Source organism: Chenopodium album, chromosome 10, assembly GCF_948465745.1.
Source record: "Chenopodium album chromosome 10, dcCheAlbu1.1, whole genome shotgun sequence".
Taxonomy (NCBI): domain Eukaryota; kingdom Viridiplantae; phylum Streptophyta; class Magnoliopsida; order Caryophyllales; family Amaranthaceae; genus Chenopodium; species Chenopodium album.
Window position 1 is genome coordinate 8600096 of NC_137843.1, and position 16600 is coordinate 8616695.

Below are 16600 nucleotides of genomic sequence, written 5' to 3' on the forward strand. Positions count from 1 at the left end.
TCACATTTACTGAAGTGAGCTGAACAGAATTGATTGGAGCTGAATTGAGCTGAGCTGAGCTAAAATGAATATTTTGTGAGAGAAGAAAATTAGGAGTTGAACTGAACTAAACTGATTGGAATTGAACTGAAATTAAATTGAAGTGAACAGGCGCTAAGTCGTATTAAACATAAAGAAAAAATGATTAAAAATAAATCAATTATAAATATTATGGCGTTTAATTTTAATCAATGTAAATACAAACAACTTGGGGGCATCGTTGTGAACTTGTGACACAAAAAGTAGCCACAAAATAAAACTAGGGAGAAAAGAATTGAAAATGTTCTATGAGTTCCAACTTCAATTTTATTTAGAGAAAAGTGTGCATAGGGTATTTTAATACTGGTTTAAATATCAACGAAAAGTTCAATGCAAGGAGAAAAGTCAATTAGTTTAATATGACAACCGAGAATCCATGTCAAAATAAACAAAAATGAGAATACCTTGTAATTTTTAATTGCGTTGCATTGTTAAACTAATAGTAGGAATTTTATACTTCGTAATAGGTACGTGTGAATCAGTTGAGCAAAATGTGAACATTTTTGCACAACATTTAGAATTTTTTTTTTTTTTTTTTTTTTTTTTTTTTTTGATGCAAAGGAGGGGATACCCCGTACAACAACATTTAGAATTCTAGATAGATGATAAAATTAACAAAATAACCAAGTTGTACTGTATAAATGTAGGAAATAAGAATGGATCAACGCTCTCAACTGATGTTTGGACAATAATATAAATTGTTCAAGATATCAAAAGACCTTCAAATCAATTCTTGTTTTTAATGATACATAATCATGAGTTCATGACACATAGTTAACAAATTGATAAATACCCATAAGTCTTATCGTTCTTCTTACAAGTTTGTTTCTTACTGTTATTCATATTATCTTGAAATGACAAAATTACTGTTACATTTTCTATAATATGTACTAGTACTATATTTCTAATATATCCTTATCAACACTAAGTAATGATGGATAATATTGTTAAATCAATAACTATATATTCAACTAAAAGATACACCAGTAATGACACGTGTCATCTCCTGGTGTGTTTTTAGTTTGTTTTTTTTTTTTTTTTTTTTTTTTTTTTTTTGAAAAAAATTTAATTATAATATAAAATCTTATACAAAAATAATTTCTAATATAAGTTAACAAAGATAATTACTTGTAGAAAACATTAACATAATTTATCGAGTAGAATTTTGATAAACGGGCCTGGGCCACACCCGTCATAACTATCCACTTTACACGACCAAGGAGGTTCCACCTCAAAACCATATGACAATAAGGGAAGTAGCCCCTTAACCTTATAATAAAGTGGACACAACTTTCTTATTTCTTCAACGTGGGATACACTTTTCAATATTTTCTACACTCTTTAATATGGGACAACACACCACTCACATGTGGATTTTCTCATAGGCTTAACACTTCCTCTCACATGTGAGTTGTCCATAACATTGGTCAATATCACAACATATCTCAACTTGGCTCTGATACCATGATAAACGGGTCCGATCCACACCCGTTACAACTGTCCACTTTACACGACCAAGGAGGTTCAACCTCAAAACCATATGGCATAAGTGTAACATGACAATTTTATCCGAAACAAAGTCAAAATGTATAATTGGCCTTTTATGCTTGGATTTAGCCTCATTGTCTCTTCATAACGTGTGTTAGACTTATGATTTGAGAGTAATTACAAGTTACAATCACCACTTGCTATGCTAATCTACTACTAATAATATAGGACTATGAACTAATTCTTCAAACTAGAATATCATCATATAATATTTAGTCAGCCTAATTGATTATATTTGGTATCTATCTAGAGGCAATTTCTATGATAGTGATGTATTATTAAGTACTTTAATTAACTTTAGCATTGTAATAGACTTTATTAACGGTCGGCAATTCAAAGATATTAGCTTTAATTTAGACTTATTCTTCCCTAGTTACGACCTTACTTGGCTAATTTGAGGAATTACGGAGTATAAAATTCAAGAGTGTATTGCGTCAAGTGCCGTTTACATACAAACTTGCTCCTGCAAAGCTGGAAAGACAAGGTTATACTACTTCAACAATATATAATTAGTACCAGTTAATTAGATTAACTACTATGCTTGTTCTAGCACGTAAAGATGATATACATCGTCCATTCCACTTTCAATTGATTATTAATCAATAATCATGAAAAGTTATCTCGTGTACTTGATTATCTTATTTGGATTATTTGTCTTTACTCGAAGTTATTTGATGTAGAATGGGGTATACTTTGGACTTCTTCCAAATTCCAATCCATCAACAGTGGCGAATCTAGACATATAATCAAGTTGGAATAAAATACATTTGCTTAAATTCTATTATGATCATATAATGATCAACTTTGTACTCCTTAGAAAATATGAGAAATTCCCAAATTTTACAATTGAAATTTTCTACTCCTTATTTGGTAAATTCAAGTGGGGTCAAGGGACCCCACACTTAGAGCAATGTGGCTCTGCCACTATCAAGTAAACTATTACGAAGTATTTAAATTTGATTAATTTTGTTGTACAATTAGGAAATTGATACAAGGTTAGAATGAAGTGACTAATTCACTTACACCAACTTGAATTGATTATTCAAAGTTAAACTGAATGAATGATTGCCTAAAACTGGCTTGAACAAAACTTGATCCAAACAAGTTCGAATTTATCACCAGTTTTATCAAATAGGTTATAGATACATTTTCGTATTTGAAACGAGCAACAAGACCATGTCCAAGAGTGAAAATATAAAGTGAAAAATTGGTAATGATGTAGTGTCCTCCCGACTTCAGCCCTACACTACACCACCCTTAGATTCGTTTATAATAATCAACATGACACATGACAGGTCGATAAGTGATCCGCTAATACATATAACAAGCCCTAATTGTCCATTAGGGACGCCATGTACTCAATTGGTCATCTCTAGACCGACGTACGACATGGCTCGGCGCCATTTTAAGACTAGAGGGAGACAGGGAGTGTGTAAAGTACAAACATATGAAATTAAAAGTGGGGTGTGGATTCCACAAGTACTCTGTTCTCCTAGTGTATTAGTCAAATTAGCATATACCTAATTCCTAAACAAACACAAACACCCTAACTAGTAAATAACCTAAAGTTCCAAAAGTTGACAGGAACCTTCATTATACACCCCTTCCCCAGTTTGTACCTATGTGAATATATGCCTTAGTTACAAGCCATGTAACTTGAATTTTCTGATTTTAATCCTCGATCGCGACCGTACACGTGGTTGGTCCATGATCTTTCTTGCATGTTACCAACTTGGCATTCTAGAGCATAATGCAGTGCACTGAATTTTGATGCCTAGGAAAGAAATGACGTTGTTATTCACACTTTTAGGTCCATAATATTGGTACACCACTTTATTATATAATAATCCATAATAAGCAGTTGCTCCATTATTGTGAATCAATGAGAGTATATCATGGCATAAATTCTTGCTAACAGCCAACCTTATCAATGATACGCTATTTTATTGTTGGGTCGGCCAGTAACAAAATTGCAGCTATATAGATTTGGTTAATGTGCTAATGTTCTATAATCAATAATTTAATCATATCTCTATCTGCCTTGTGTTTTAACACTATTGGGCATTGACAATTCTTAGAGACTTCCCCGAATTTAAAATTCGGGGTTTGCTATACTCAACTTGATAATTTTTCATTTATTCTATTGTACAATTTTGATCATTAATATGTTAAGATCTCTATATACTCGTTACAAGGTATGTAACAAAATAAATGTAGTCGTAATAACTTTACGCTTATGTCAAAAATGAAAAAGTAAAAAGAAAACAGTAATACAAATTACAGAAGGTGCCAAAAAATGAGATCACAGAATGTGCCAAATAGTCGAGTAATCAAAGATTGACAGAAGCTGACAATGAAGGACAAAATCACAAGACCCACAGCCCACCCATTAAAGTATGTCCCATGATTGTAAACTTGGAACATTTTGGGATATGTATTTGCTAATGTCGCTGTTCTTTCTTTCTTTTTTTCTTTTTCTAAATGTATATATCTGATTATTATTACTTGGTACTCTTGTTTGAAGAGGAGTCTGTAAGTTGAGTGATTCAAAGAAAAATACTTTTTAATAGAGGTGATCAACATCGGCCAAGCCCACTAATCCGGCTCGAAAACAGGGCGGATTTGGGCAAGCCTAAAAACGCATTTTTAGTTAAAAAGCCTGAACTCGACCCGAAAAAGCCCGCTACTTTTCACGGGTTTGGAAACGAGAAATTATGGTTAGCCCTGGCCCGGCCCGTTTTTTTTATCACCTTGACTTTTTAGTTGATAAAATCGCCAAAAATAAAGTAGAAATGTGTTCAGTTGGAATGACCAAAAACTTGCCAAAAATATTGCTATACGTATTACATACTTCTTTCTCCCCAAATCAACGTGGTAAGGGAAATATTACTCCGTAGAATAATGCAAGAGAAATATCAAAATACGAAAAAAGAATAAGAAATAATTAGGGAGAATACTAAAATACTAACTGTATATAACCTAACAAAACCCAAATACACACGAGTAAACAAGAACAGAATATATAAAAGACAGTAAGAGACGAATCTATTAAACAAGAATACTTTGCACTTGTATTATTTTGGAACAGAGTTAAGCATATTTCACAAATACTCAATTGCATAGCTTCTTCCTAATATATCAGAATATGTAAAGGAGCAGTAAGTAATATACTATTATCCTAGTCTTCTAAGCTACGTACTCTCAGATCTACAGCTTTCTTGCCCACCTGCTAAACATATTCCATACACTGATACACAAGAATTTTCTCAACTCCATAGCTATAGAGTCAACAATGAATTATAGTATTTTCGATAATAATGGGGAAGATTCAGATGAATGACAAAACTCCCCACCCGAAAAAATGACAAAAAATCAGTAGCTGTTTTCTATACACACCTGACCGAACTAAATCTTTTTTTTTTTTTTTTTTTTTTTTTTGGAATATCGTATATACTAGATTTACCTATAGAGCTAGCACTGCTTCTTAGACAAAAAAAAAAAGGTGGCTAGGATAGCAGTAGACACGGTCAGACCCCCTTCGATTTCAACGCATATCAGGATCAGACCCCCCAAATTGAATAAGAAAAGCCTTAACGAATATGTATATGGTCTCATTTGTAGTGAAATATACCCTCTATGCTGCGTACACAATCCTACTGAAGCATGGAATGTGCTTCTATTATACACCTAGGTGGCTCAAGATCTGAGTCTGGAACACGATAATTAAGCAACTGCTGCATTCTTGACGTAAATGTTTCATCTAAGACCTGCATTTTAGTTTTTGTTATGAATATGACAGTTTTTCTTGTTAAGGACAAAACATTTACTCAGATATGTAAAGAACAAAACATATTAAGCTCTAAATATGGTGGACTTACTTGTAGAGCAATTCGCAGTCCCTTGTACCAGGACCTGTTTTCTTTGTTGTTCTCCAAACAATTCAGAACCTCCTACGATGCAAAAAGGAAGATATATTAGCTAAAGCATACAATATAATTAGATGGAGTTTGAAACCTTATCCAGGGGGGTGCCGTCTAACCTGTCCCATCTTATCCCAGAAGCCTCGGCAAACTGTTAGAAATACAGGGTTTTCGAGTATTGAGTGGAGATGCTCTATAGTTTTTATCAACAAATCTTGAAGAGGCTGCATTCTGCTCTGTACATCTGACTCGGCAGAAGTTTCTTTAAAATCGTGAATTATTTTCTTCCACTTAGTTGAGTTTTGCAATCTCGTCTGCAAAACAAGAGAAACTTCAGAAGGTGAACCAATTTTCATGTGTAGAATCGTAGAATGTATACTGAAAGAAATAACAGAAGCATCTCTGTCTTGTTTTCAATGATCTAAGCAAATGTCTTTGTATCCAAGCCCAAGGAGTACACAGAACACAACTTTCTGTGCACCACTTAAAAGGAGTGCCAAAATCGAGTTTCAGAGAGGGCTTCTGTTCCCATCTTCACTATTTTCATGGTCCTCATTTTCTTTAAAAAATGGAGTGATAAGATGAAGGGAGTTTTGTCAAAAATTAAAGCTGCTTCAGTGTTCCTGCAATTCTATTATGAAAAATGACGGCATTGATGATGCTTGTATAACGTCAAAAAGATTTTATATTAATTACTGTGATTTTACAATATGTCAAGAAGGAAAAAAAAAAAAAAAAAAAAAACTATATTATAGAGATATGAGTTAATTGGATATAGCTCAGGACTCGTACTTGCATGCTTAAGTGACAAAATAAGAAAAATTTTAGGAGACTTCTTCGGGAAGATGCTTCCATCTCATTTAATTTGTCAAAAGGAATATCTTCAACTTTGCTCCCTGTATATTATCTACCCTTTTTCTCGAGTATGTTACCTGCTTACCTCTTAATATACGTAATTATCCTCCTAATAGAGATCTACTGTTAATATAAAATCGCATAAGAGGGCTTGCCAGTCAATACCAGAAATAATTGTTCAATATAAATTGTGAAATAGAATGCGAATGGTTATGTAATAAATTACGTTAGCGCCACTTACATTTTCCACTAGCTTTTCAAGAATTGCTTGGATGTAGTTCCTGAATTTGCTTCTAAGCATTATTGTAACTTCAGTAAGACGCTCTCCAGGAACAGCACTTCCAGCATCATTGATGCAAGCAGTCCAGGTCTTCAGCTGGGCCTCAACCTTTGGAAGCAGCACATCAAGCATTCTTCTCATGGAATTCAAAACAACTCCCAGCTGACAAATTGTAGGGAGAAATATGTCACTATTTGCTTTCAAACAATTATACATCTGAAGAAACAATTATATATGCTAATAATCTAACCAACAAACAAAACATTCTTCCTCACAGCACTCACCTCTGCAGGTGCTGTATAAAAGCTGTCAGACCTTTTAGCGAATTTCTGAACATATTTAAGGCCCAGGTTTGTAAGATTGTCCTTCAATGGTGACAAAACATCAGCATATTGTTTCTCCAGGGCCTCCACTACTGCATTTTGAACATCTGCCATCACCTGCATGCAAAACCCAAAACAATATAAATGGACGAAGAATTTTTTTTCAAAAAAGACACAAGTAAACTTTTGATGTGATATTGCTCGAAGTGTTAGCAATTACACTACATACTACATGCTTGGTAATATTAAAGAAGTAAAAAGGGATTTCTATTACTTGAACCAATCTAGGGGGAGGGGAGGCTGCATTAGGCAGCCAATAGAAGCATGAACTAGGTATAGATTTTCCCACAGATTCCTTAGGCTATTGCGCTATTCTTTAGGCAGCCAATAGAAGCGTGACTTAGGTAAGGATTTTCCCATAGATTCCAGAGGCTATTCATTAAGCAGCCAACAGGAGCGTAAATTGGGTGGAGATGGTCACATAGGTTCCTGAGGCTATTCATTATCGAGTATTGTACCAATTACCAAACCAGCCTCACCAATACGGTGAAACCTTGTGTGTGTGTGTGTTGGGGAAGTAACCTATTAATCACTACAAAAATGAAAATAGCGTTAATATTTTATGATTCTTGCTGTTGTTATACTTAAGAAAAATTCCATATTTCCAGAGCTGCATGTGCAGTCAATTCCACACCAAGAGAAGAAGATTACAGAGGTGGACTTACACTCTCCAAGACAACAGCATATTCTGGCCAACGACGAACAATAATTTCATATTCATTCAACGTCTGCCTCAACTGATCATAGATTTCATCAATGGAAGGACATGTCAGCTGTTGAGCCTTGTGATCAGAACATTTCACCTGCAACTACACCAAAATCAGCCAATACGGAGACTTTCGCAATGTTAAATCTGCAGTGTAAATGTTTCAGAAACTCAAGTATTGACAAAAGAATGTCAATGTGTCTAGCAGTAAATAATCAGAGATATTCATGAATGTTGACAAAAATGTTAGTAAGTAGACCTACATCCAGTATAATAGAAAATGAACTAGGAGGTAAAGGTGATAAGTTCATACCATGCTAGTCTTGCAGAAATCAAGTAAAGTTACATGCTTCTCCTTAATCCAGTTGCTTATATAGGAGCCCAATAACTCCTTTGCATTAACTCCACCTTTGACAGAGCTGAAAAAAAGCGTGTTAACAACAGATTTGGAACAAAGCAAGTTTCGTCCATATCATCAGAAGCTAGAAAGGACTGGCTTACTTAATGTTCCACAGAGCAAGATCTCTTTCAAAGTCAGATACTGTTATAACAAGATCTGTAACATGAGGCGAGGGCCCAGCAGGAGGGCATGCCTTAAGAAAGGTGCGCAGTCTGGCAGACAGCTCAGCACTGTATATTGATGAAGTGAGGTTTGGAAGGTCCAAGAAACTGCCACAATGAGGAGACAGTGAGAGAAAGAAGAAAGACATAAAACGAAGGCAAATTAAGCAAACTGAATTATCACTTCCTAGAATGATTATTAGTTTACATCAATGGAGTTGCACCAAGCTAACAGCTAAAATAACCAGTAAACGATTTTGAATAGAAATTCATTTGGGTATAGAGGTATACAGCACAATTGATGCATACAACAACAACAACAAAGCTTTAGTCCCAAAATGATTTGGGGCTGGCTAACATGAATCATCGTCATAAGGAACTGTCGGATGAAGATAAAAGGACGAAACAAGATTTTTTAAAAGGGGTGCAACACGAGGACTTCCAGGAGGTCACCCATCCTAGTACTACTCTCACCCAAGCACGCTTAACTGCGAAGTTCTGATGGGATACAACACAATTGATGCATAAATTTATGAAAAATCAAAAGTATTCAGGAAATCATGAACTAGGACAACTGGGTGGTCCTTCATTAAGAAAGTAGTGATACCTGGGAAGAATGTTTTGATTATTGATCTCTATGTCTGTATGAATTTCATTTTTCACAATCACACAAAGAGATTTCATCTTTTGATACGCAGTTGTAGATGCCATATTGTCCATTGTGGCGCCCTCATTGCTGAAGATAAATTCATCCATTTCTCCTAAATGTCTTCTTGACCTTTTCTTTGCAGCAACCTACGATGTTCGACAATTAATTTTGTTGAAAAAGAATAAAGTAGAATTACATAAACCAACACAAATTATTGCATTTATAGCACCTGAAAGTATTTGCATAGTTTTAATCTTGTTTCAGGAGATAGCATATCATGTTGAAGGCCATAAAGCTTAATAGCCGGAGCAATAGCAGGAGCGACATTTCCAGTTGCTGACAGAAAAACAGCAGCCAACCCCGAGAGTGATGTTTCATCCAACGACTTGTAGTTTTGAAAAACCAGAGCAAGAAGGTCCTCAACTTTATCAGACATTACTCCAAGGATTCGTTTCTGATCATTAATTGAAACATTAGGGATCAGTTGCAAATGTCTTTTGTAACCATTAGCATATTAAAACAGCAACAGAAGCATGATGCAGCATGCGAGCCAAACAACCCCTATTGGTGAAAAATCCTTCACATTTTTACAGCTTTCTAAATTCTAAACAAAGAGTCAAAAGCTGACCTCCACAGAACCTCTATTTTTCGAGCAACAAAAACTAGTCATAGTCCATTCAAATACACAAGCCAAAAGTTTAGAGTACCTTCAAGATTTTTGAAAACAAATGTGGAATTAACTGGATTCACAAAGTTTCCATTTTATAAAACTAAAGTAATCCCCCAACAAGCAATTCTCCTAATCTGAGAGGGCATGTATTTAGCAAGCATGGGCATCAACATTGACATAAATAATCACCTATTTTAGGATGATTCTATCAAGAAAAAAAAAAAAAAAATACTAACCTCTTGTGAACTCAAAGAATTGTGGTCTTTCACAATCACAGGAGACAGCAAATCATAAATCAAAAGCAAACAATCTGCAGTTGGTGTAGCAACATCCATAACGTATGAAAGATATCTGCATAACAAAAAATTTTGTGATGATCTGTAGAATATCCAAGACAAAGGCATGGAAACATACAATGAATGAGAACTCATACCTCAACTTAGTATAGGCATCTGACACACCATAGAAACGCGCAAATTCAGTCACAAGCCACTTCCACTGATTATGCAGTAACAAGTTCCTTTGCTGAAAATTTTGAGCTTTCATTGCAGTCTCCAGCACAAGATCGTATGCAACAGTTTCTGCAACAATACCACACTAGGAACAACCAAAATTTTCTATGAAATAATTGATGCAATTAAACAAGTCTAATAACATAACTATATTACAACAACACTCCAAATTAAATCCTGCCAACACGAGATCTAAATTGCTCCAGATGTATGCATGTAATGCAGACTTACCCTTAAACTACAAAAATGATAGCCACACTATATTACAGCAGAAATAGGTGCTTATGAGAAGGGTATAAATGAACATCCAACGTAATAAGACAACCATAAGAGGCAAAGTAAAAGAGGCTAGGGAAGAAGAAACAGAGAGAGAAATGCCCATCCCTTACAACTCTAGGTGAAAGGACATCCTAATTTTGAGCAACATCTTAAATTCTGATCGGCCGCTGATTCAAATTTATACACATGCCTTCCATAAGACCCAGCAAGACTAGGTACTACATAATAACTTTAAATTTTACAAGACAACACTATCCATCATTCCATCCATTAAGAGGACCCTCCCTTGTCTCCCAAGTCTATTAATCCATCAATAACTTTAAAATACAATAAAGTCCATCAATTAAGAGGAAAATACAAGACTATGGCTGATTTTTCCCTTGGATTAAGAGGTAAATACGATACAGTCTATCTAATCTACCTTGCATTTCCTTACAATCCATTAAGAAGATCTTCATATGTTTTCTTAACGAGGCTTTCATGTGCCTGATAAACAAAGTACTGTGCCTGAGGTGCTAAAGCCCAAGTCGTTAGGGGTCAAGAGACTACATCAAGGCACAAGGAGGTGCACATAAATCTTTTTTCTTAAAGTTTTTTTTTTTAAATAACAGAGCCTCATAATTAGGCGCTGGGACGCTCATCACCCTAGGGTCTGGACACCGATCACCCCAGTTCGCCTAGATATTTTAAACACTGCAAGTGCCTTCTACTATAATGCCAAAACCCAGTCAGTCTTGTTTGCACTTTATTCCATCTTACATTCTTATTATCACTAGACTTGACCCCCAACTTATCTCCTATCACCTCATTCCTCATCTTATCTCTTGCACATCTAAAAATGTATAATCAGCTCTGCACCATAATCTTAAAAGCTTACGGTCGCTTTATTGGCCAATATTTGGCTCCATACAGGACAATTGGCTAAAACCACTAGATAGAATTTCCCTTCTTGAATAACATAGGCCAACAGCGTGGCTATAGCCTATAATGATCTTCATTAAGTGACACAAGTCTTGAATAGTGGTTCATTTGATTCAATACCGAAAATTTAGAAAAGGGGTAGATGGTTGAAAATGTAATTAAAATTACTTGTGCTCGCATTATATAATTACTATGAGACAATAATTATTACTAGCCACAGCTTTTAGCAAAGCTGGTCTCCTCAGAATTCTAAAACAAACGCCATTAAATTCACCATCTGCATTATATTCAGCTAAAACAAGTTATTATTTGCCATTCAGAGTTTAGATTTAAAGAGCAATAAGTACTGACATACCTACTATGCTCAAGGATTAACAGACAAATATCTAAGCAAAAACATATACTAGACTCCCTCACTACTATAATGAAATCAAAGGGTTGAAAATATTCGAGAGCAAAACAAAAATGAATTCTGGAAAGAGACAGAGGGGCTTAAATTGATAGAAAAAGAACCAGAATACCTTCAGATGGCTATTATCATCCTGACTTGTTGAGTAATTGATGTATAACTGTACTTTGCCAATAGGTTCATGATCAGGCTCATGATATATTGGCCACCAGCGGCTCTTGTCATTCTGCAACAGCCATTTCATAAGATATGTGCCAATAAATATTTAAGAGAGAGAGAGAGAGAGAGAGGCTTACATTGGCATCCACGACTGATGCGACTTGAGCCAAAACACACCCACAATGATTGCCTCTTGAGTCCAGAACCATGATATTCAGATCATCACTAAGACTATCTGGAAAGCTGTGTCAACAGTACCAATAGAATCAGAATATTTTTGCATGCAAAGAAGAGTTGAGGTAGCAAATAAATATACATACAAAATATGCGTTTCACCAGAGCTCGGCTGCATCCGCACTGCATCTTTTTCAGAAGAGCTTTTCAGTCGTACTAAACAATAGTAGGTTTCTGCCAATCACCAAATGAATTAAGTTTATACTTCTAAAACATCTCAGGAATAAACACAATGATTAAGCACAGCAGAGAAAGAAACCTAGAATTTGATAGTAAGATAAATTTCATAAATATAAGAAATTGTAAACACATTCACACTTCAAATTTATACCACGCACGTAAGATGATAAATTTTGAGGATGTTGCCTGAAGTTCATGCTAACTGCACAGAAGTATCCTTACATCTAGATAGTTGCACTGATGCAGAGGAATTTAATAACAAGACTAAAAATACAAGTTCTTGTCATTGGCCAAATCCTGTTACAGAAAGCTGACAAGTCTCATAGATTCTGGATAGTTCAACTACATTTTTTTTTTATTGACCATCAAATTATATAAAGATTAGATTGTCAAATTAAATTTGGTGAAAATAAACACAATAATGCCGTATTAAGTATTAACCAATAAATCCCAATATTCCAAAATTGTAGTAAGTTATTCACATGACCAAGGCTGTCCAAAATATGTTGGAGGCCATACTCTAATTATTAAAATTAATCCTAAGAGTAATACGGCATAGATTGAGAAAATGTAAATAAAAAACACAAAATATTGAATTTTGAGGTCCTGACATAACCAAATTTCTCATTCCACGTTATCTGGAGAATAAAAACTACGAATGTACTAGATATGTGTGCACATTAAAAAAAATTGAATTTCAATGACAGTCCATAAGTCCTTGGAAAACAGAATAATAACTACACGTATCAATGGAAAGACTAGATTAAAAAAAAAAAAAATCAAAAATAACAACAGGTAAAAATGGTGAGCATTAGAGTCTTCATCACTTTCATCCCCCCACCCCCCAACACTTTCTTTCTGAGTTCTGACCTGTGATCCTCTTACCTATCCTTGTTTTTTTTTACTATTTAGAGTCGTAAGAGCATTAAAAAAATATACAATTCGTATATAATCATTTGCTTGTTCAACACTTCAAGTTTTTCGTATACATGAAAGATCAAAGAGGATAAGCAAATTTAAATTTTCTTGGCTAGGAGCCTAGGAGAAAATCTGAAAAAAATAAGTAAAAGAAGAAATCCATTTTGGCCATTTACTATTATATCCATAGCTCTGAGAAGTCAATGCCAGAAGAGCTACTGGCAAAAACATATGAAGACTTGATGCTTGAGAAAACACACCAAATTATTGAGATAAAATTCACAATTAATAAGACAATTATCTTTTAGCAGTTGACCAATTGCTAGGAGGAAGACCATACATTCAGCTATTGCATGCAAAAATTTCAAAATTGAAACAAAAATACCTTGCACAACTTGGGATTCTGGGGTCTGGGAAGAAGTCAAGCTACTCTTTAAAAGAACGCCAATCTCCTTCATATATTGAGCGCCAACATTCACATATGCCAAACTCTTGCTTGAAAGAGAACCATTTTTTGGTATATGACGTGCTGCTTGTACTCTTTGTACAGCTTCCCATTTCAACGCTAGTTTTGACTTTACATTTGAGACATGACATTGAATTTTCTCAAGGTCCATCTTTTGCATCTGTGGAAAAGCACAGCCGGTAGGTGGATTTAAACCCATCTTCACCTTTCTCACTGCACAAGGTAAATAGCTTCATGCTACCAATAAGACAAAGAGATAAAATCATTAAGTACTACACTACCAATAATCCATATATACCTTGAACTTTGATTTTTCCTATTGTTTTCTTTGGTTTAGTAGCAGCTGATCCACTAACTAGCTCAGAAGATCTTTTTGACATTATCTCCTCCTCTGACTGAAGAAGTACATGCCGCAAACTAGCCAGATAAAAGTTGGTATGTCAGCGGGGGAAGAGAGGACGACTTTATGCTATCAGTTTATAGCTTTAAGAATGAATACAATGCATTTCATATCACATCAAAGAAGACAAAGAAAGCCAGAAAGGGCTAAATTTAGCACATTATAAAGCCAAACCAATCAATGACATATAGGATTACAGGAGCATATTGTAGACACATTGTAAAACAATAATGTTTAATTTTCATAACATATCTCATCATGAAGAGCATGCTTTCATAATTTAGCTTATTGATAAGGGTTGAAGACAACCATCTTTGAAAACAAAGAGAAACACTAGAAAGCTCATATAGGGGATGTAAACATCAAAATCATAAGCATGGAAAATCCTCCACCCTGTGGTCCCCTGTACCCTACACAACACTGCACTTTATGGGGATATGAACACTAGTCCTAGTTGAAAAATACCCTCTGAGGCCCTTACCACTTCAAAAAACTAACTCTAAGATAATACAAGCCATGTACAAAGATGAACACACCTGAATGCATCTCGTAGTGTTGCACATTCATTATTCAGGAAATATTTGGCTTCTTTACTACCCTTGGCCCATGAGCTGAGACATAGTCGTACACACGCATCATAGGAAACCACGCCATTCCAAGGGCTGAGACCACTGTACCAGTTGAAAGCATTGATACTATTACTCATTGGATAATGTATCCAGTCATGTTTAAGAAGCTAAGCAGATATTCCACTCAATGAAATACAACTGCTACTATCCATTCACTAACATACCTAGCATGAAAGTTAGGTACACGGGCTGATGAAGAATCAGATGATCTTCCTTCATCCATATCAACAGAAGTCCTGAAAAGTAAGAGGAGAACAATGTATAAGTCAGCGTTCATATCCTCCCATTTAAAGAATACCATAGTCTTCAGGGCATAACACATACTTTAAGGTTGAGTGCGAAGGTTCTCTATTAGGAAGCATTGCTGATGCATCAGAGTGGATATTTCTAACAATGTCTGAATTACTTGCAGTATCAGGTCTTGATGAATATTCTTGAGCAAATCGATCAGTTTTCTGCTCATAGATAATGAAATAAATAGTTTCAGCATCTCATCAATATGCAATCCTCTGAAGTAAAAATCAACAGTGAAATATGAAAGGGGTGATAGACTTGATAACAGGTATCAAATTTCAAGTTTCCCAACCCCCCCGGCCCCAAACCCCGTGAACTCGAAACTGCTAAAGTCACAGCATACTGCATTCCAATGTGGAATCAAACCTCACAGAATTTAGCAGTCAATTAGTCATATTTAGCAACAAGCTTAAACAGACCTTATCACCTACAAAACCAGTACGCTTCTGCTCAACCCCATTACTGAAAATGTCATCTACAGGCGACGACGACTCGACCGAGTAATTTCCACCATTAATCTCCTCATCTGAATCACTTTCCAAATCCATATCTGATCCATACCCATTTCTGCTACTCACAGTCACTGGTTTAGCATTCGATACTGACCCTACAGGCCTAAAATTCATTTTTCTGAATTCACTTTCCTGATTCAAAATTCACATAATTTCATAAAAATCACACCATAACCCCATCATCATTTCATACTTTATAATAAAATTAATCATTTTAAATCATAAAGCTTGGGATGCATGATCTTTTACCTTAGTAACCCATTTTAGACCATCATTCTTAAATCCCCCCATGTAAAATTGTATCAATGGCCTTGAAATCAAACACCTATATCATGAAATTCACACAATTCTAACAAAACCCATGTCAAAATTTCATCAAAAACCCCAAGATTGCAAATTTAACAATCTCTAATAATCCAATAATAGAAAAAATAAATAAAAAATACTTAGTATAAAAATACTAAGTATAAATAAAAATGCTTACCTCAAAATTATCGTTCAATGCAATTGTAAGCAAGAATCCCAAAAAGAATTCGAGAAAAATGAGGGAGAAAATGGGAGTGATTGTGTGAATGAAGTCACTGAAACGGCTTACCTAGGAGTCAAGGAAGTTGCTTTAAAATAGTGATTTTTATTATTTTTTGGTAGGAAAAAAAGAGAGAGTGGTCTTAGTACATAAAGGAATATTACACACGTTAATGATATACTTTAATTAAGATTTCAATAATCAAAATTGATTTAATTTATTTCTATATTAATTTTATTCCAATTTTATGAGATATGGAGTTAATTAATTAGACTTTGCACATGTAAAAAATAAAAGTTAAAGGAATTGATAAGAAAAAGAAACAAAAAAATACATGAAAAAGGAAGGGTAGAGAGGTGGAAAAGGGTCACTTTTTCTAACCCAAAATGAAAAAGAAAAGGAAAAAAGAAGAAAAAAAGTGGTGGATTACAGAAACAAGACATTGATCATGTGCTGTCATCAGCTATAAGAGTAAATTAATATACTCCTTTTGGATTTATTTTGAGGGTTG

General features: G+C 34.8%; 1 protein-coding gene across 4 annotated transcripts; it reads right to left on the minus strand.

Annotated features, from left to right (window-relative positions):
• Positions 1 to 4679: 4679 nt before the first annotated feature.
• On the minus strand, positions 4680 to 16192 carry LOC145563424 (uncharacterized). Of its 4 annotated transcripts, none has more exons than XM_081623870.1 (23): positions 16048 to 16192; positions 15813 to 15912; positions 15471 to 15695; positions 15082 to 15212; positions 14922 to 14993; positions 14665 to 14799; positions 14027 to 14145; positions 13648 to 13941; positions 12251 to 12338; positions 12068 to 12173; positions 11884 to 11997; positions 10084 to 10247; positions 9887 to 10001; positions 9210 to 9434; positions 8939 to 9126; positions 8272 to 8439; positions 8084 to 8189; positions 7730 to 7867; positions 6966 to 7121; positions 6643 to 6843; positions 5666 to 5860; positions 5505 to 5576; positions 4680 to 5393 (listed from the first exon to the last, which is right to left on the minus strand). In XM_081623870.1, exons 2-23 carry the CDS (start codon positions 15852 to 15854, stop codon positions 5280 to 5282), a joined length of 3168 nt encoding a protein of 1055 aa, XP_081479996.1. In that variant the 5' UTR covers positions 15855 to 15912; positions 16048 to 16192; the 3' UTR covers positions 4680 to 5279. The 4 variants fall into 4 exon arrangements, with proteins under 4 accessions (XP_081479996.1, XP_081479995.1, XP_081479997.1 ...); XM_081623869.1 differs by having other exon boundaries at positions 7730 to 7873; XM_081623871.1 differs by lacking the exon at positions 15471 to 15695 and having other exon boundaries at positions 7730 to 7873.
• Between the last annotated feature and the right edge of the window lie 408 nt (positions 16193 to 16600).